The sequence below is a fragment of the Danio rerio genome, chromosome 11 (assembly GCF_052040795.2).
Source record: "Danio rerio strain M-AB ecotype USA chromosome 11, GRCz13ab, whole genome shotgun sequence".
Taxonomy (NCBI): domain Eukaryota; kingdom Metazoa; phylum Chordata; class Actinopteri; order Cypriniformes; family Danionidae; genus Danio; species Danio rerio.
This window is the reverse complement of record NC_141031.1, coordinates 7,844,722-7,866,562: the sequence shown is the minus strand read 5'-3', so window position 1 is coordinate 7,866,562 and position 21,841 is coordinate 7,844,722. Positions and strand designations below refer to the sequence as shown.

General features: G+C 33.6%; 2 protein-coding genes across 51 annotated transcripts in view; one reads left to right on the top strand and one right to left on the bottom strand.

Annotated features, from left to right (window-relative positions):
- adgrl2a (adhesion G protein-coupled receptor L2a) overlaps window positions 1-21,841 on the bottom strand; it is a 272,313-nt gene that overhangs the window by 8,381 nt on the left and 242,091 nt on the right. For 27 of the 50 annotated variants that reach the window (XM_087273216.1, XM_087273218.1, XM_087273222.1 and 24 more), the window contains 5 exons: window positions 18,541-18,632; window positions 8,240-8,408; window positions 7,992-8,120; window positions 6,519-6,615; window positions 1,747-1,875 (listed from right to left, as the gene is read on the bottom strand). In XM_087273216.1, the coding sequence (XP_087129342.1) occupies window positions 1,747-1,875; window positions 6,519-6,615; window positions 7,992-8,120; window positions 8,240-8,408; window positions 18,541-18,632 (616 nt within the window). Of the gene's footprint in view, window positions 1-1,746; window positions 1,876-1,991; window positions 2,031-6,518; window positions 6,616-7,991; window positions 8,121-8,239; window positions 8,409-18,540; window positions 18,633-21,841 lie in introns of all 50 variants that reach the window. The other 23 variants (XM_087273202.1, XM_087273199.1, XM_087273205.1 and 20 more) reach the window with 2 other exon arrangements.
- The window catches only part of LOC147841653 (uncharacterized), a 202,134-nt gene that overhangs the window by 22,176 nt on the left and 158,117 nt on the right, over window positions 1-21,841 (top strand). The window lies entirely within an intron of this gene.

Genomic DNA, 21,841 nt, shown 5'->3' with positions numbered 1-21,841 from the left:
ACAAATGCTGTATTCTTGTGTATGTGTTTAATCGTTGTATTTTTAGACTCACTGATTCGTTTTTCATTACAAAATTAACTATTGCATTATTTACAAACCAGATATTTAAGCATAGTTGGTAGTATTTTAAGGTAATTCAGAATGCTTAAGTAAATGATTAATAAACTATTCAAATGACCATTTATATATCTTATTATTTACACATACACTGTAAAAATGCAGGGTTCCACACAAGTCATTAATGTTGTCCCAACACAAATTGATTAAGTTAACTTGACACTTTTAACAAATGTATGTGGATTGAACGTAAAACAATTAAGTTGTCCCAATGAAATCTCAAGAATGGTGTTGTTTCAATTCATTTTGAATTAGTAGTTTGAACTTAAGAAGTTTGACAAAAATGTAAGTGTATATTAATAGTTAATTTGTGTGTTGATAAATGTTTTAATAACTCGACCTTATCCAGTTTTGTGAGCAAATCTAAAGTGAGGACTAATTGTGCTTTATAAATCTCTTAGAAATGACAATTAAAGCCTCAGTTATATTCTAAATATGAAAAAAGAAATTAAATGACTTTCTTCGTTTCTATTCATTTAAACATACACAAATAAAACTGTATCAAATGAAAAATAAATCTTTGCAATCTTAACTTTTAAACATCTAAACATTGGTTATATGGCGTTTAAATATGGCTAAATAACATTAAAATGTTGTGTCATAAAGTGTTGTTAAATGATTATATTGTTGTTGATTTATCCAAGTTTTATTATATTTTGACACTCTTGTTATTCAGCAATGTTAAAACTGTACAGTAATTTTATTTTTTAGATAAGATTTGAAAGATTATTGTTCATTATTGTTCATTTATAAATGAATTATAAAGCATAAAGTTATCACTTTAGATTTAGTCACAAAATTGCATGAAGTTATGTTAATAAAGCATTTATTAACATCCAAATTAACTATTAATATATGACTAAATAATAAGATGTATTCAATAGTTAATTAATCAGTTACTAACTCATTCTGAATGATCCTAAAAACCAACTACTCTTAAATACAAATGGTTTGTAAATAATGCAATACTTCAGATAGTCATGAAAAATCAATCAGTCACAAATTATGAAAGTACAATTATTAAGCACATTTTAAATGTGCTTATAAGTCAACAATACAGCATCTGTAGCTGCAGTTATAAAATGCTTACTAACACTTATTAATGTAGAGTTAATGATAAACAAATAGTGAAATAACTATATGCGAATGCTTAATAAATGGTTCAGAGTGTGTAGTTATTATTAAGTGCCACCAATTAATCTTATGCCAGAAGGAAAAACAAGATGATTTTGCTTGCTTTAAGAAAAAAAACTCACTTTATTTTGACATATTATTTCTTAAACAAGACTTGTCTAGAAAATGCTTCTTGTTTTTACTTGTCTAAAAAATGCTTCTTAATTTAAGATTTTTTTTTTATATTTAGACTAGAAACAAGCAAAAACTTAGAAGTAAAAAGTAAGAACAGCAAAAAAAAAAAAAAAAAAAAACTCTAGAATTGTGTTGATTCAGTTCATTTAAAAAACAAAGTAGTTTGAACAAGCAGCAAAACTCATTATTTTAAACGTATCTGGGTGATTTTTCAGCATAGAATGGCTGATACTACACAGTACTCTGGTAATAACCATCATACTGCATAGTACCACATGCTCAGAAGGGTAAAAAAGGAGTGTAGTGGATTAGTAGTCACACCTGGAGAGTGAAAGACTGGCACCGTTGGTGTGTTACATACGATAGTTTCAGCCAGTAAGGTGTTGTAGGGGTTATTAGTGCCTTGTGGTCTCAGAAGAGGGTTAGTAAGAAGATAATTGCCCGTCATTCCTGAAGCAACAAAACAAAACAAGAGGAAAATATAATTACGACCTCTAAGACACCTAATTAAAATGCTTAAAGGGGTAGTTCACCCAAAAATGAAAATTGACTCGCTATTTACTCACCCTCAAGTGGTTCTGAGATGGTTTTGTGTTTTGTTTTTCCTGTTGAACACAGAAAAAAATATATTTGAAAAATGTTAGAAACATGCAACCATTGACTTCCAAAGTAGGAAAAACAAATGCTATGGACGACAATGGTTACAGGTTTTCAGCATTTTTTGAAATATTTTCTTTTGTGTCCACCAGAAGAAAGAAATTCTTTTGAATGATGAGTAAATGATGGTAGAATTTTCAGTTTGGGGTGAATTGCCTTTTTAAGAAACTGATTAAATAAATGGATGTTTCATACTGTGGATTTTCATTTATTTATTTGTTTGTTTGCATCATCTACTGTAGCTCAACACTTGTGCTATTTCAGTGCGACTTTGATTTTTATTATTAAATGAACAGAAATGCACATCAAGAAATTGTATATGTTGAAGGGATAGTTCACCCACAGATGAAAATGTACTTATTATTTACTCACCCTCAAGTGTTTTTTTTTTTAATAAAGAAGATATTTTGAAGAAAGCTGAAAACCTGTAACCATTGACTTGCATAGTAGGAAAATAAAATACAATGGAAGTCAATGGTTACAGGTTTCCAGCTTTCTTCAAAATATCTTCTTTCACGTTTTAAAGAAAAAAGTCATAAAGGTTTGAAGAAAGTAAATAATGACACAATTATTGTGTTTAGGTGAACTATGTCTTTAACAGTATTTGTCAAAGGTAAGATGAATTAAACTATACTGAAATTTTTAATGTAGACAAATTCTCCCAGATACTGCTAATTAATTTCATAAGAGTTATAAGAGAAACAAGCAACACACTAAATTAAACCTGAAACACTGGAGTAGTATTTTAATTGCAATTGTACACTAATTATTATGTTAATTATTCTAAAGGGAATTGACAAAAATCGAACAACTTCACTGGGCACAGCTTCTTACTATTTTGAGGTCTGTGCTACAATGGACCCTTTTCACAAGACTCTGTTATGACTCATTTAATTTTATCATGATCTTAAATCCTTGAAAGCTTTTAATATTTAGATATAAAAAAAACATATATGCATTTATAAATGTATTACATCATCTTTACGTCAAATTACAAAAAATGAATTACCACTTATGCGAGGTGTTTCTAATGCAGCGTCTATGGGGCTGCGAGTAAATTTGACGTTATTCTCTCCTCTGGCTGCTGTCATCAGTCTCACACATTTTTTCCCCTTTTGTCTTTCTAACACCACTGTGAAGTTTTTATTTTATTATTTCATATAAAATATATATTCATATTTCAATTTTTTATACTTATTTTATTCAATATTTCAGCCAATAGGATTGTAAAAAAATACTTGTTGTACTCTCCCATTCACTGTGCTCTAAGTTTACTCAACCATGACGCCTTCCGCTACTGAGAAACCCTGAATTGTGAAAAGGGTCTATAATCTAATAGTGCTATTTTGTTTTATCCATATACAGTTAAAGGCTAAATTATTAGCGCTCCTGTGACATTTCTATTATTTTAAAATATATTTTTCAAGTGATGTTTAATAATAAAATTATATCAAATAATCAAGCTTACCATAGAAATTGTTGTAAACAATCTAAAACTGTATTTATTCCAGACAAACTTAAAGAAAAAGGAGTTTTTCCAGCAGAAACAAAAATATTGTATTAATTATTGTGAAAGTAGGTGAGTTTTATCATTTTTCCTAATTTTTTAAGGTCAATATTATTACCCCCTTTAAGAAATATTGCTTTTACATTACACTTTAAGCCAAATACTAGTATCTAACAAAATAACTAGCAAAAAATCCACTTTTATAATGGAAAATACTAAATGAATAAGTACTTAGAATTTTTTTAAACTATCCAGTTTAAAAATGTATTGAAAAAAATCTCCCTGTTAAACAGCACTTTAAAAATATGTTAAAAAGAATTTCCATTTTCACAGGAGGGCTAATAGTTTTCAACTGTATATATATATTTTTTTCTCAGTGGTGTGCTATTAATATTGCAAATAAAACCCATTGTTTAGTTTTGCTTCTAAACAAAGAATTGTAAAACAAGAAAACAAATGCCAGTGTATTTTTTTCACCTTTGTGTTGTGCGCTTGAACGCAAGCATTAAAAGCATGCTGAGTGTTTTAGAGCAAGCCAAAGCAAACGGCTCTGAATAATACAACCTTACCGCAGGTCAGCTAGAGTTGAACATCATCTTCTCATCACATGCATTTCAGCCCTGGCTAAATAATAAATGACAGTTTTTTTTTCCTTTTTCTAAATCCTTGAAATAGCTGACCGAGGGCATATTTTCTACTGACTCACTACTGTAGCTGTGTAAAATAGGCCCAAAAGGGGTTTGTCTAACTTCTTGTCTCTTTAAATTGACATTAGGCTTTTTCATTTTCTTATAAAGCAAACATGAAATCAAAGATGACCCTGTTTATTATATTAATACACATCCCTGAGGTTTTATAAACATATCATTGGTTCATGTCATTTTAAAGCGTGAAAAAAAGCTTCATAAGATTTCATCAAAATGTAATAACTTGCTTCGCCTCTGAAACAACTTTTGACTGATTACACCAATCCCTCTTATTTTTTACTTACTCCTTTCAAACCACCTGCCAAACTGAGACCATCTAATTAAATTGCTTTCAGACACATATGTCAAATCAAGTGAGTTAAAGTATTGCTGAAGTTATTTCATGTTGACAAAAAAAAAAAAAAATCACATTTTAAGAGTTTAAATTAAATATCAATCAATGTTTTCCAGCATTCATGCTTATCAGTTAGAATATATTCATGTATTTATTTTAATGATAATTCTTTTCATATACATATGAACCCCAGTTCAAAACGATTTGAATTAAGTGAATACATTTCAATGATAAATTACTTAATAAGAAACATTTGATATTTGTGACCCTGTATCGCAAAATTAATCTTAAGTGTGAATTGGTTTGAAAAATTAGGTGTAGAAATTATCTGAAAGTTGAATAAGTACACTGCCTGACAAAAGTCTTGTTGCCTATCCAAGTTTTTTGGAACAACAAATAATAACTTGACTTCTAGTTGATCATTTGGTATCAGAAGGGGCTTATATAAAAGGCAAAGGCCTCTAGATTACACTTATTTTACCAAAATAAAATATGATCATGCCTTTTTTTAAATTATTTAATTAGGGCAGTAAGGTCTGACTTTGCTTAGACAAAAGTCTTGTCACTTAACAGAAATAACGTCTTGTATAGAATATAAAGTCATGCTGGAGTGGAAAAAGAATTAATATTGTGTATGACTCCCATGAGCTCGGCGGACTGCATCCATATATCTCTGCATTCACTCAAACAACTTATTAATAAAGTCATTTGCAATGACAAAGAAAGTGTTCTTGCAGGACTCCCAGAGTTCATCAAGATTCTTTGGATTCATCTTCAATGTCTACTCCTTCATCCTACCCCTGACATGCTCAATAATGTTCATTTATGGTGACTAGGCTGGCCAATCCTAAAGCACCCTGACCTTCTTAGCTTTCAGGAACTTGGAGGTGGAGGCTGAAGTATGAGAAGGAGTGCTATCCTGCTGAAGAATTTGCCCTCTCCTGTGGTTTGTAATGTAATGAGCGGCCCAAATGTCTTGATACCTCAGGCTGTTGATGTTGCCATCCACTCTGCAGATCTCTCATAAGCGCCTATACTGAATGTAATCCCAAACCATGATTTTTTGCTTCACCAAACTTGACTGATTTCTATGAGAATCTTGGGTCCATGCTGGTTCCAATAGGTCTTCTGCTGTATTTGTGATGATAATGCAGTTTAACAGACGATTCATCTGAAAAATCTGCCTTCTGCCACTTTTCCAAATGATCAACTAGAAGTCTAGTAACAATTTGTTGCTCTTACAACTAGGATTGATGACAAGGCTTTTGTCAGGTAGTGTAATCTTTTTACTGATGTTCAGTTTGTTAGGACAGGATGATATGAAAATCTGGAATCTGAGGGTTCCAAAATGTAATATAAATGTTGAGAAAAGTGCCTTTATCGGTGTCCAAATTAAGTTCTTAGCAATGGATATTACTAATCAGGAATTAGGTTTTAATCTATGTACAGTAGGACATTAACTTCATGGAACAAGATCTTTACATTCTAATGATAGTTTGGCATAAAACATTTGTCATTTTGTGCATTTTAAATTACTCTCAAAATATATATGTGCAACATAAGAACTGTTTTGTGGTCCAGAGTCCACAATATAATATAATATAATATATATATATATATATATATATATATATATATATATATATATATATATATATATATATATATATATATATATATATATATATATATATTTTTTGATAAAAAATGTAAAGTATGAGTTCATAAGTGCAGAGATACCAAAATGAGTGATTTGAATAAAAGTATTATCAACTCAATGAAAAATAGTTAAACATGGAAGGCCCAGTTACAGATAACTCTCTCTCTCTTGGTCTATACAAAAAAAAAAAAAGTTTCTCATGAAATTGATATTGGGTGTATGACTGACCTTGGTTGAGGGTTGATGTGCTGTTGATATCTCCTGAGATGAAAGAGGATTCAGACTGTTTTCTGACTGTGTCATTCCACATTCTCCTGATTCGACTCTGTAAGGTGAAGAAACTATGATCACTATCTTTTTTTAGGGGAAAAAATTGGATTTTTTTCTGATATGTACAGTGGATCTAAACTGCATTTTGTATGCATTCGGACACTTCAGTCTTATTTATCTGATGCAATGACATTCATACTTTTATAACAAAATGTCAAAGAAACTGCCAACAAATGATAGCACTTATAGCCTCACTTTTCATTTTAAAGACTTCCATGCAGAATGTCCTAATGTCTATTTTTATGTATAAATAAAAATGGCCCATTTTTATTTATAATTTATTTAATTTGTATATTTAATAATTATTGTAATGCATATTGAAATAATTATGTATTTATTTATTTATTCATTTATTTAATCATTTATTTATTAATATGTTTATTAGTTACATGTGCTAGACTGTTATAGGCTGACTGAATTAAAGTGTATCTGACTAAGTCTGAAACCAACTTCAAATTATTAACAGTTTAAATAAATATTTAAGGCATTATATATATATATATATATATATATATATATATATATATATATATATATATATATATATATATATATATATATATATATATATATATATATATAATTACTAAGTACACTAATTATAAAATGATAAGCACCTATTTAAAGGATCAGAACACATATAATTAGTTGCTGCGTAATGTAAGCGCTGCACATTATTAGAGAGGTTGTCATCTTATCCCAGGGCATGATTTTATAATTTAATTTAATTTAATTTAATTTAATTTAATTTAATTTAATTTAATTTAATTTAATTTAATTTAATTTAATTTAATTTAATTTAATTTAAATTTTAATTAAATTTAATTAAATTTTTTGTTTATTTTATTTAATTTTATACTGGATAACACATAATTATTATTATCATCTTGATAATGCATACGTTACACTCATATTTGTACATAAAAATAAATGCACATCTTTCTTAACCAGCTAATTTGATTTGTTCTGGAAATTTTTTTATTAAATGTTGACATTAAGTCTTCTATAAAAATTATAATAAAATCTCACAGTTTTCACGATAAATACAGTACTACATAATTTGTGAGCACACAGTAATATAGTTTAAAAATAATATATATTATAGTATATTAGATCCTTACATTGTACAAGAACTATAGCTACGATTCCCCATAATATAATACAATCCATCATAAAGACGTTTAATAAAACCTCTAAACTCGGTTTTACAAAACAACAAAAAAGGAAAAAACATATGAAAAGACTGTGCTCCACGTTAAGAGTAGATGAAAGTGTTCACAAAGTATAAAATGTGCCTCATAATATAACTGAACGCTGCATTAAAAGCCATTGAGAGAAAAACAATGGAAAGTGGGTCAGTAGCATTTGTACCTGAGTACCAGAGGAGTAGCGAGCGCTTGTCCGTGTTGTTGAGGTCTTTGTGGAGCTGTGCGAGCTCTCTGTCGTGATCCTGCTACAGCAGTACGTGTGTCGGAGGCATTTGCTGTACTCTCGCCGTACCTGCAGTTCAAAGGAACATTTTTTTTTTTTTTTTTTGTTCAAGCGAACTTTTTAATGTGCACTTCTCGTTAAAATCGACTGCTGCTCTGGTAGAACAATGTATTCCGGGAAGCACTTACTTTCTTTTGAAGGAGGCAGTGGAAGGTGAAGATAAACATGCCTTGAAAAGTGTTGAAAATGGTGAAGAGGTATGCTAAGACCACGGAGGACTCGCTGATGAAGAACAAACCAAATGACCAGGTCAGGCCCAAAAGACACAGCAGAGCGAAGCCGCCCATGACCCACGACCTTCGAGAGCAAATAAAAGAGAAACAAAAATGTATGTATTATTTAGTAAAGAACCAAAAATGTACTACAATAATAGTAAATCAAACATGGGTCCTGAAAATCGTTTTGGACTAACATCTTGGGCACATGTACACTGCAAAAAGGGCTTTTCTTACTTTGTGTTTTTGTCTTGTTTCTAGTCCAAATATCTAAAAATCCTTAAATAAAAGAGCATTTTCTTGACAAGTACAAGATATTGTCTTGATGAGTTTTTAGTTAAAACAAGCTAAGTAATCTGCCAATGGAGGGTACAAATCAATCTTATTTCAAAGCAAAACAAAAATATTATTTTGCTTATACTGCGAAAAATACTTTTATTAAATTATTTTTGTCTTGTTTATAGCCCCAATATATCTAAAAACTCTTAAATATACAAGCATTTTCTAGACAAGCAAAGTAGCAAATAATATATATATATATATTATGTATATATATATATACATATAATATTTATATATATAATACCCAGAGATGGGTTGCGGCTGGAAGGGCATCCGCTGCGTAAAAAACAAGCTAGATAAGTTGGTGGTTCATTCCGCTGTGGCGACTCCGGATTAATTTTAGTGTGTAAAATTTAACCCGGTACAATGTTTTTTTTTTTTTTGCATCTGCCCCTCGGCCAAAAAAGTTTTGACACCCCTGGTCTACAGTATGTCTTTTACTTAACATATAAGTCATTCATGCTTGACACTTCTTCCACGTCTGGTGTGAACAACAATATACTTTGCTTGTCTAAAAAAATGCTTATTAATTGAATGATTTTTGGATATTTGGACTAGAAAAATATTTTCAGTGTACACAATAGGAAGATTATTTTGCTTGTTTTAAGGAAAAACTCCCTAAATTTTGACATATTTTATGCTGACATTTATGTTTAACATATATTATGCTGAAAACAAGACAATATGTTGTGCTTGTCAAGACAACGCTTCTCGATGTAAGAGTTTTTAGCTATTTAGATTAGAAACAAGACAAAAACTTTAAGTAAGAAAAGCATTTATTGGCAGTGTAGATGGGAAATGCAGTGGAACATATCACTGAGAGGTTAATCAATCCCATATGAAAAGGGGATTATCGTAAAGAAGGTTTAATCAGTATCGAGGCAGTGGAGTGTAGAGATATTTTTGCATGCCACATAACTACTGGGTAAAGACGCATGATACTGGGCTGCATTCAGACGGAGGGGAAAGAGAAAGAGCAGTAATCATCTCTGATTGGTCCGTTTTAGTGGAGGAGGCGCTGACAACAGGTCTCGGCTGGCTAAGGAACCAAAGAGATAGAGCTTGCTTTCATCAGAGGAGAGATGAGAGATGAAACAAGAAACCAACATATGAGGATTTGAAGCCATGAGGAACAGCAGGGCTATGGGGTAAAAGATTTGAAGGTGCGAGGGTATAAATGGATTGAGCTCTGTAAATGAGGAGGATCTCGGACTGAGCTTTATGGATGTGCTGATATTTAAATTCTGTCTGCAACGAATGCTTCATGTTGTGGGTGATAAATAAAAAATGGACAATGTTAAAATACTAGCTTGTCTAAAAAGCAAATAAATACAATTTACACACACTAGACAACATGTACAAAACATGACTGTTTGATCGATTATATAATTATTATCAAACAAATAGATTTTCAAATTGTGCCCTGGACCACAAAACCTTTAGCTGCATGAAGATATTTGTGGGAATAGCCAAAAATACATAACACATCATCGCTTTTTCTTTTATGCCAAAATCACTACAACAAAGATTTTGTTCCATTAAGACATTTAATAAATTTCCTTCCAATATTTTCATTAGTAATGTGCTGTGCTAAGAGCTTAATTTGGAAATCGGCTTTTTTTTTAGACCCTAGAAATATTTTCAAGTCATATTTTGTCTGTTGTAATAAACCATGCATTGATGTAAAACGTATTTATTCAGCATTTAGATGAAATTTCAGTTTCCAAAAATGTACACTTTTTTCGTAATTTAGCAATAGTGCAAATAGTGATGTCCTAATATACAAGAAAGATTTGCACTTTCAAATTTGCTAGAGATTACATTTAACAGAGTTGTTATTAAATTATAAGTGTCATTTAAAATTTACTTTAAACGTGTTGCATGACAGCTTATTTAATCTAAATAAATAAAATTAATAAATCTAATCATATTAATAAATAAAAATAAAAAAAATATATATATAAATAAATACACACATATAATAATATAAACATGTATATATATATATATATATATATATATATATATATATATATATATATATATATATATATATATATATATATTATAATAAATGAACAAATAAACAAACAAACACATAAATATATACATAAACAAATCTAATTATATTTGTTTATAATAAATGAACAAACAAATAAATAAAAACAATGAATGAGATAAATAAATAAATAAATAAATAAATAAATAAATAAATAAAAATAATAAAATAAATAAATAAATAAATAAAAATAAATAATAAAATAAATATCACAGATAAAATAAAATGAAACAAATTTACCAAATAAATGACTGTTGTTTATTATAAATGAACAAATAAATAAATAAACAAATAAATACCATTATAAAAATAAATAAATAAATAAATAAATATAATAATAAATGAACAAGTAAATTAATAAATAAATAAAACAATTTAAATAAGAAATAAAAATAAATGAATAAACAAACACATAAATAAATAAACAAATATCACCAATAAGCAAAACATAAAATAAAATAAATAAAACAAATCTACCAAATAAATAAATATAACTATCTTTGTTTATAATAAATGAACAAATAAATAAATAAACAAAACCATAAAAATTGTAAATATAAATATACGAATAAATTTCACCAAAAAGAAAAACATAAAATAAAATAAATAAAACAAATCTACCAAATAAATAAATATCATTATAAATGAACAAACAAATAAATAAATAAAACAATTTAAATAAGAAATAAAAATAAATAAACAAACAAACAAACAAAATAAAAACAAACAAACAAACAAACTAATTAAAAATAAACAAATAAATAAATAAATAAATATCACTAATAAGCAAAACATAAAAAAATAAACAAAACAAATCTACCAATAACCACACCTAAACCATATATATATATATATATATATAGTTTTACAGAGCAATAGTATGGTTAGAGGGCACTGTATTATGGGAAAATGAAGAGTATGAGTGGTTTGACTTATGAAGGATTTTATGTAAGACTATATTAAGCAGTTTGCTTTATGAAGTGTTTGAGCATATGTCTGTGTGAGGAGGTTGAAGGGTTTGAGGGCAGAATGAGGGAATAATGTAAAAGGTTATAGTCGAGGAATAGCAGGGTAGAAAAACTGTTGTTATTATTATTAAGAATTAAAGGATATGAGGGTATGGAGTTCGAACGTAGAGCATTTTAGGACGGTCCAGGTGGAACAAAACTTAAGAAACCAGTTAAGCCACAGACAGACATATACAGACAGACAGCGCAGATGAGCGGCACAGAGACGGCGCTTCTGAAAGAGCCCAGCAAACAGACAATAAAATGACAAGGGGGAGCAACCATGAGGCTGTGGCACAGATGTCTAGCTAACGCTCTTACTTGATAAATGGTTTATTATCTTCATAGCTACAGAGCATGGCCAGCAGAGGAGAGAGACAACATTACATCAGGCAAATCAGTTGGATTAGCATTCAAATTCTAAATGCAAGAACTCTGAAGTTAAACAACAAATGAGTCTGAAAGGGGGAAAAGGTTAAGAGTCAAGAAAGAAAGTTGTTAGATTTTGCCTTCAGACAAATAAAATGAACATGTACATGTTTTAAAGACAACATGATACTACTTTATAATGGAACTTTTGTAATACTTTCCAATATAAGTCAGAATTATTAGCCCCCCGTGAATTATTAGCGTATTAGCCCCCCTGTTTATTTTTTCCTCCAATTTCTGTTTAACGTTGAGAAGATTTTATTCAACACATTTCTAAGCATAATAGTTTTAATAACTCATTTCGAATAACTTATTTATTTTATCTTTGCCATGATGACAATCTGCTTTTATTCTAGCCGAAATAAAACAAATAAGACTTACTCCAGAAGAAAAAAATATTATCAAACGTACTGTGAAAATTCACTTCCTCTGTTAAACATCATTTGGGAAATATTTAAAAAAGAAAAAGAAATCCAGCTAATAATTCTGACTTAAATTGAGAATAATTTTTTAAAAGCTTCATAAAGGTATACTGTTAATAAAATCCATTATCCTCATTTGTATTTATTTTTTAGTCTGGACAGAAATAAATAAATAAATTCACCAGATAATGTACAGCAAGGATAAGGTTTATGGTAAGCTGATTTTATTAAAGGAACAGTTCACCCAAAACCGAAAATTCTTTGATCATTTACTAACGCTGTATTTTTTCCAGACTTGTTTGACTTTCGCTCTTCTATTGAACAGAAAAGCAGATACTTTGAAGAAGGCTTTAACCATTGAGTTTTATAGTATTTATTTTTCCAACTATGGAAGTCAATGATTAAAGGTTTTCAGAATTCTTCATTCATTTTTCTTCAGCTCAAGGCTGGTTTATACCTCTGCATTAAGCAATCGCTATGACCCACGGCACATGCTTTGCATGTTGCTGTGCATTTATACATTTATACACCCATGCTGTTCATGCTGCTCTGCAATAACACTTCCGAAACGCTTGCTGGCATTGAGGTTGAGGTTATCATGTTTCTCTGTGTCGAGTTTCTTCTCGGGTGTTTTGTTTTTTTCTGTACGCTACATTAATGTACACAAAGCTCAAACTCGTTCATTCAGAGGTGGGAAGCGACAGACGTGCAACAACTTTAATCATAAGGCAAGCACAAAACAATAGTTTCCAATTGGAGCTCTTTCATTGGACTGGACACTTATAAATACTCAATCCAACGAGTATGGCTCTTGGCCCTGGCCATACTCATAAACACAAAGCCGACCAATCACAGAGCTTGCGCTACGTGTCTCTGCGATTTGTAGCTAAATTTTATGAGAGGTGTGCGTCAGCGTTGGTGTCAGCCAAGGCTGCGCCAGACCATACGCATGCGATTGACGCAGAAGTATAAATCAGCCTTCAGTCTTTATTTCAGAGGTCGACACAGTAAAATGAACCGCTAACTATTCCAGCACATTTTTTACACAGCGAATGGCTTTTCAGCTGCAACCCAGTACTGGGAAACAACCATACACTCTCACATTCACACAAAGCCAATTTTGTTGGACTGTAGGGGAAACCGGAGCACCCAGAGGAAACTCATGCGAACAAAGGGAGAACATGTAACCTCCACACGGAAATGCCAACTGGCCCAGCCCGTACCAGCAACCTTCTTGGTGTGAGGCGACAGTGCTAACCACTGAGCCACCATGTCGCACTTTTAAGCTTTTTTTTTAAATATATATTCTTTAGTGTTTAACAAAATAAAGAAACTTATTTTAAACTTATATACCACATTTTGAGGGGTGAAAAATTCCTAGAGAGACTTAAGTGAAACAAATTTAGTATTTCCCCCGTCTTTAATAATAACATGGACACTAAATAATACATTTATTCCAAGGAAAGCTTCGATTTGGATTTCATGTTGTCTTTAACACATGACTTTTGATATTGATGATTACATGACAAGAGTGTATTTTTTTTTATAAAACTTTACTGCCACTGTGTAAATTTACTTCCATTTTCTATACAGACATCCAAGAGTATTTCATTTCTCCATCCTACTTTACCCTAAGCCAGATTCTAAAGAGGCTAAAGATGGTTCTCTCAGGCCGAAAGTGCCAGTGCTTTGTCTTTTCGCACAATTTAATGCGGCAGTAATGTTTTATGAGTGACATAAGTTACGGTGTGCAGTGAATCTTACCCAGGCAAATCAGAATTATAATAGCCATCACAGACGCGATAATTACTGGTTTGGGTAAGAGAACAGAGAGAGGACAGAGAAAGAAGAAAAGGGAGAGAGAAAAACAAGGGGAAATGGGAAACAGAGAAATGAAACGAAATGCGGCACATTAGCTTGCTGAACATGCAACATGCTGAGCCCAGAGTTTGTTTCATCTTGCCCTATTGTGATCGCTGAAGAGAAATTTAGACAACATATGGCTGACACGATGCCTTTGAGGGGCATATTTTTTCAAGCATGTTATCCGTGTTTATATCTCTGTTAAATCTAACAGAATATGCATGATTCCCCAATGGCTGCGTGCTAACTTTGAAGGATCATATTAAAATGCAATAGGTGTCACAAGTCAAATCCAAAATATATGAAGACTCTTTATATGAACGGAGTATATATTATAAAAGTGCAACAACATTGTAGAGGATTAAATATGTAGATTATACATTCTTATATATTATAAAGGAAGACACATTTCATGTGTTTTCATCACTATTGTGGCTGTGATTTCTTATTTCTGAAAGCTCTAAAAGTGTTGACAGCTTTGGACAAGAAATTGTCTTTTTAAAAAGAAAATATGGTCACATGATCAGGGATGTGTTTCCCAAAACCATCATTAGCAAACTAAGGTCACAAGTTCCATCGTTACAAATATAGTTCGGCAAATTAGTGTTTCCTGACTCTATTATTTAAATGAACATTTGCAAACAGTGTTGCAATCTTGTGAGGTTGTTGTAAGAGTATTATATAATAACTTGACTTCTAGTTGATCATTTGGAAAAGTGGCAGTAGGCAGATTTTTCCGATGAATCATCTGTTGAACTGCATCTCAATCATCACAGATACTGCAGAAGACCTATTGGAACCCACATGGACCCAATATTCTCAAAGAAATCAGTCAAGTTTGGTGAAGGAAAAATCATATTTTGGGGATACATTCAGCATGGGGGTGTGCTAGAGATCTGCAGAGAGGATGGCAACATCGACAGCCTGATGTATCAAGACTTTTGTTCTGCTCATTACATTACAAATAACAGGACAAGGCAAATTCAGCAGGATAGCGCTCCTCATACTTCAGCCTCCTCATCAAAGTTCCTGAAAGCAAAGAAGGTCAATGTGCTCTATGATTGGCCAGCCCAGTCACCATATATGAACATTATTGAGCATGTCTGGGGTAAGATGGAGGAGTAGGCATTAAAGATGAATCCAAAGAATCTTGATGAACTCTGGGAGTCCTGCAAGAACGCTTTCTTTGCCATTCCAGATGACTTTATTAAAAAGTTATTTGAGTCCTCCAAGCTCATGGGAGTCAGACACAACATTAATTCTTTTTCCACAGCAGCATGACTTTATATTCTATACTGTACATTATTTCTGTTATTATTCTGTTGTTTAAGCAAAGTCAGACCTTACTGTCCCAATTAAATAATTTAAAATCAAGGCATGATCCTATTTTATTTTGGTAAAATAAGTGTAATCTAGAGGCCTTTGCCTTTCATATAAGCCACTTCTGATACCGAATGATCAACTGGAAGTCAAATTATTATTTGTTGTTCCTAAAACGTGTATAGGCAGCAAGACTTTTGTCAGGTAGTGTACACATTTAAAGCTCACAGTTGAACAGTTCTCAAAAATGTTTATAAATTAAATATTGTCTGAACATGTACTGCTCACCCAAGTTTTTTAATTAAGGAAAACAAATACATGTGTTCACCAAAACTCATACTGGATTAAACAAATAATAATATATTTTTAAACCATCTCCATGGGCGAGTAAAATAATACTACTTTAACAAAAATAAAACAAAAATTAAAGAGGTTTTTCCCAAAAGAAATAGTTACTCTACCCCATTTAGAGTGTCATTATAGACGTTTTACGTGATGTGGTTTAAACGATGGATCTACGACAAAGCAACTTTGGTTTTGAAAAACTACCCACATAGCAAAATCTCTCTAGCCCAGCTCTGGCCCACACAATCAGCTTTTGCTTGGCCCACATACTGCAGTGAATTACGGTACATGACCTGACCAAGTCTGGCTTCCAGACCCAATGGAGCCTGAGCGGTGCCAGATATGTCGGTGTGTCACAAGTGCAATGAAATCGATAAACCAATAAATCATTGCGCTTTAGGTGTGCTTTTTCTTGAAGTAACTTCATGATTGGTAAAAAAATTATTTCTTTATTCAAAAATGATAAAAATCTATTTTAAAAGTGGGTCACGACAGGCCAAACTTACATGACCCGCATATCAATTTTTAACATCTAGGCCAAATACTACATTTGACATCTGGCCCAAATACTATGTGTTGCCTTAAAAACGGTGCCACTTCTGTCAAACCTGGGCCATGTTTGGGCCACATGCTGTATTCCAGTGCCGGATGAATACCTGCTGTGCCAGATTAATGCCAATTCTGGGCCAGAATTCTTTGCTACCTGGGAATTGTCACAACATCATTCATTTCTGAAACGATGCATTGTATTAGTTCAGCCGCATGTCGTTGTTTAGGAAATGCACCCAAGATCAGTTTACATACTTCCTGCTTGCACATCTGAAAGATGTGAAGAGGTGAACATGTCTTAATGGTCACAGTTGTAGCTGGTGATCTTAGATCGTTAACAATTAAAATCAATTGAATTCCAGTTCAATTATGTTTCCCGCCGGTCTCCAATGTGACCAAGTAAAAAAACAATTTAACCAACACAATATCATGTTCGGGCGGTCTAAAGAGTAAAATAGTCACTGTCAAACTGCAAGGGAAAAAAAGTGATTAAATCGGTTAGGCTAATGTAACAGAGGCCATTTAGTGAAGTGCTAATCAGGTAAACCTCACTCCTCTGAACCTGAAAAGGTGCTCTAGCGACAGATGTTAGAGGTCATGGTCTTTAGCCTCCTTGTTAGAGCAATTGACTCCTATGCGAAGAGTCGCTGGTTTAATCCCAGCTCGGAGCGGGTTGGGTGGTGTAGGACCGGATGGGTTACATTGGTTCCATGACCCGGATGGGAGTGAGGTTTAGAGGGTGAGTGTAACAGAGGCCAGCTAGTAAAGTGCTGTGCAGGTAAACATAAGTCCTCTGGACCTGAAAAGGTGCTCTAGTGACACTCTAGAGACCATGGCCTTTGGCATCCTTGTTAGAGCAACCGACTCCCATGCAGAAAGTTACCGGTTCGATTCCAGCTTGGAGTGGGTTGAATGGTACAGGACCGGTTGGGTTACATTGGTGCCGTCACCCTGATGGGAATGAGGTTTAGGCGGGTAAATGTAACAGAGGCCAGCTAGTAAAGTGCTTTGCAGGTAAACCTCACTCCTCTGGACCTGAAAAGGTGCTCTAGCGACAGATGCTAGAGGTCATGGTCTTTAGCCTCCTTATTAGAGCAACCGACTCCCATGCGAAGAGTCACCGGTACAATCCCCGCTCAGAGCTGGTTGGGTAGTGTAGGACTAACAGGGTTACACTAATATACTACTTATATTTTAAGATTGACTTCTAACACTTTTACAGGAATGTCTGTAGAAAGATCCAGAATTATTGGAAAAGATAAAAAACATATAAACAACATTGTTAAAAAAATTGCATATCACATATGTCATACATTATCAAACAGAACCAGCCTGACATGCATTGCCATGCCAGCAAACAGAACCAAAGGGTTACATGGTCAACCAACAGACTTTTTCTTTACTTTTCCGTCTTAGAGATCTCCCTCTTTGCAACAGGAAACACATGGAAGTGCTTTCACTGTGCTGTCTTTACACACACACACACACACACACACAAACACATCTGAATTCGCTCTGTAGGCAGACTCTGAATACAGTAAGCTGTTCCAAAAAAGAGTTTTGCGGTCACTGTAAAGGAGGAACAGCGCTGAGCCTGTCTCAATCATTACGTGCCTCTCTGGCCATCGCTCACATTAATAGACGCCGTGCACCTGAAGAGAATAACATCTGTCTGGAGTCCATCTGAATCCCTTCAGTCAAGGCACTTAAATCCATTCAAGCAAGAACGACAGTTTTGTAGATGCTACAATGTAAGCAAGGCACAATGTCTGTTCCCGTTCTACATTTTAGATTAGAAATGCTACTTCTTGGTGTGTGGCGGCACACTTCCACTCCACATGAGCTGAAATATTGTGGGGGAAAAACAATGCGACTTACTTGATGTGCTCCAGCCGGCTGGAATCGGGTTTCAGCGATGTAGAGTGTTTCATCATTTTGTACATCGTGATGAGCAGGAAGATGAGATTGAGCTGTGGGAAAGCAAAAGACCTTTGTTAATAAACAAAAAGGAAACTTAAAAGATTAGATAAGTGAAGTTTTATTGGGAGCATTAATTGAAAACAGCCATCCAAGCATCCCTTCAGCCAGTGCCTAATACAATAACCATCTGGCATATTGTGAGACAAAGCCAAGATGACTGGCGCCAAATACACTGTCACTATATATCAATACATGAATACAAAAATGCAATAAAACAGTTTAACTGCTGAATGAAAACACAAATAGTTCAGAGACGCTCCAAGGCCACACACGGAGAAACGGATATTTGATATTTCCTCAGGGGGAAAAAGACTTCAAGAAATATCCAGAGTTATTTTATATACAAACATTTGCAGACCGCATTTGAGGTGAAACGTCAGAGGGAAAACATTCCTCTGTTTGTAAAAATGAACTGAAAATGCATACTTACAGTGTTATACTCACAGTGGACGCTTCAGCAGGAAATCAATCAATCAATCAATCAATCTATCTATCTATCTATCTATCTATCTATCTATCTATCTATCTATCTATCTATCTATCTATCTATCTATCTATCTATCTATCTATCTATCTATCTATCTATCTATCTATCTATCTATCTATCTATCGTTACATGGACTACAGATCCAGTCATGCACCACATACTCACACCTGTTCCGGTTGTCTGCTGATTGCTGACACACACAGCTGAAACTGCTCAGAACTGATGACATGGACTTTAAAAGCAGCATAAACACACATACACTAGTTTTTGAGTGTTGTTTACCTGTTCGTTTCATTTGCCTTGCCTTTTCTGTGTTTGACCCTTGCTTTGTTTTGTTTGTATATTTACATTGTCTGCTGCCTGCCTTTTGACCCTTCGCCCGTTTCATGACCACGACTCTGGATTTGCCTGTATACACCTGTTTGTCCCTGTGTTGACCACTGGTTGTCTGACCATTTTTGTAATGCATATGCATTTGTATCTGCCCTGCATATCTATCTATCATTAAAATATTACACATTGTTGATGAAAATAAACAGAATAATTATCTATCTATCTATCTATCTATCTATCTATCTATCTATCTATCTATCTATCTATCTATCTATCTATCTATCTATCTATCTATCTATCTATCTATCTATCCATCCATCCATCCATCCATCCATCCATCCTTCCATCCATCCATCCATCCATCCATCCATCCATCCATCCTTCCATCCATCCATCCTTCCATCCATCCATCCTTCCATCCATCCATCCATCCTTCCATCCATCCATCCATCCATCCATCCATCCATCCATCCATCCATTTAAACAATAGTTAAAACATCAATTTCTAAAGCTATTGTTGTTGTTGTTGGTTTGACATGTTACATTAGCTGCTGTTAGACATGTGGATCTTGGGTAATACATTTTATCCAGTCAGCAAATAAAAATAAGACTTTTGAGTAACAATCGAATGTAAAAAAAGAAAAAGACCTAATTTGTGAATCTTAGAAGATCCAGAGACACTGAAGATGTACATTCATACACACAGTGTGAGAGGGACCTTGTAGCAACCTACATTGGTCATACTTTATCACATAGTGTGTAAAATGACTTCCTAATAGCTACAACTGTGTGGTACAACTATGTGGTGACGGAACATTTTCTGGTCTAATCCATTTTCTGGAGCACAGACAGGCGAGGACGGAGCAGTCTATCATTTGCGGCCGCTCTCATAAGTGGCGGTGTCACCAGCTCAAACAAGCTCTTCAGTTCGCCTCCTTGTTCGGGCGCAGAAGCTCATCATTCTGCCATCAAAACAGCGATGGCGATCAATAACGTGCTGCTCGTGCAATCAAGCGCCACGGTTTTTCTCAGAGACACCATGGAAGGAGGGAGGGAGAGAGAGGCGGGGGTGCTGGGGTTATGCCTGTGTTTTTTTGTTTTTTTTTTCTTGTGGCCCATGCGCCCGAATTTATGAACACAGCGCTATAAAAGGCCTCTCACGCCGCCAGAGCGCTGACAGTGATCTGATGAGACGAGAGGAAGTGAGGACGCTCTGCAGAGGGAGAGGTAACCTAGCAAAGCAGCCACTACACTCCTAAAGCTCCTTGTTCCTCCATGTCCCATGGGCTTCCTCTGCTTCGGAAAGAGCTTTTCCTGAACAAACCCCCTCATCCCTGAATCATCACCGCTAGCCAAGCAGAAGACCCTCAACTCCACTCTGGGATGCTGGAGAAAGCGGTATGCGTGTGTTCGCATGTCTGTGTGTGCGCCTTGAACTCCGATTGAACCAGATTAAATATTTAAGGTGCAGATGGAACTGTCTGCATGATGCAAACTTGTCACAGTCCAAGCGTGTTTTAACGTCACTCATACGCACTAATGGTTCTCGACCACTCATTAGCTCAATGTCCTGGTTTTCATGGATCTTATATGCCTGGTGCCTCAGAGCCAAGAAAGCTCTTTTCTACCGAAACGGTGGTGGTTCTCTGAGGCAGTGTTGGCTGGTGGATCTGCCACTACCCACATTTTCCACCAGGTTTTTACAATCTTACAAGAGCGATATGATGATGACAAAATATGTTACAATATAATGTGTTGATAAACAAACACAGCAATAAGGACAAGCATTAGACTTTATTTTGAGTTGTTATTCCATTAATTCTGCTGCTTTTGATGCATCTGAAACAAACACCAGAGGCAGCAGTAAACGCCAACAACTTTTCCCCCTGTACAAATGATGATTAACTGGCTTGTTAGCTCATCTGCCATAGTTCTGCACTTAAAAATAAAACTTTCACCTCAGTTTTGGGGTCACGGTTCAGTTCGCTATGGCTATGGTACAACAGGAATAATACCAAATCCCCAGTGCTTGCTTTCTGATTATTTTGAACAAGCAGAAGTGTTTTGTCACAATCAGCTACACAACTGAAAAGCTACTTGGGATGCAAAAGTACAGAATAAACAGAATAATGGAAACTAAAACTTTATAATTAGACTGCGTATTAAACTTTCAAAGGTTGAGCCCAACTCTCTCCTAAGAACAGAAGAACAGTAATTGTGCATATAGATTCAGTAAGCTACAAAACAGAAATCTTTTTTAATGAAAATGCTAGCACTGACTGAAGGTCCATTCATAACAGCTGGTGCAATGGACACTCTTCTTAAATACTGTGCGTGTGTGAAAAGAATGAACTCCATATTTATTTTTATAAACAGTTG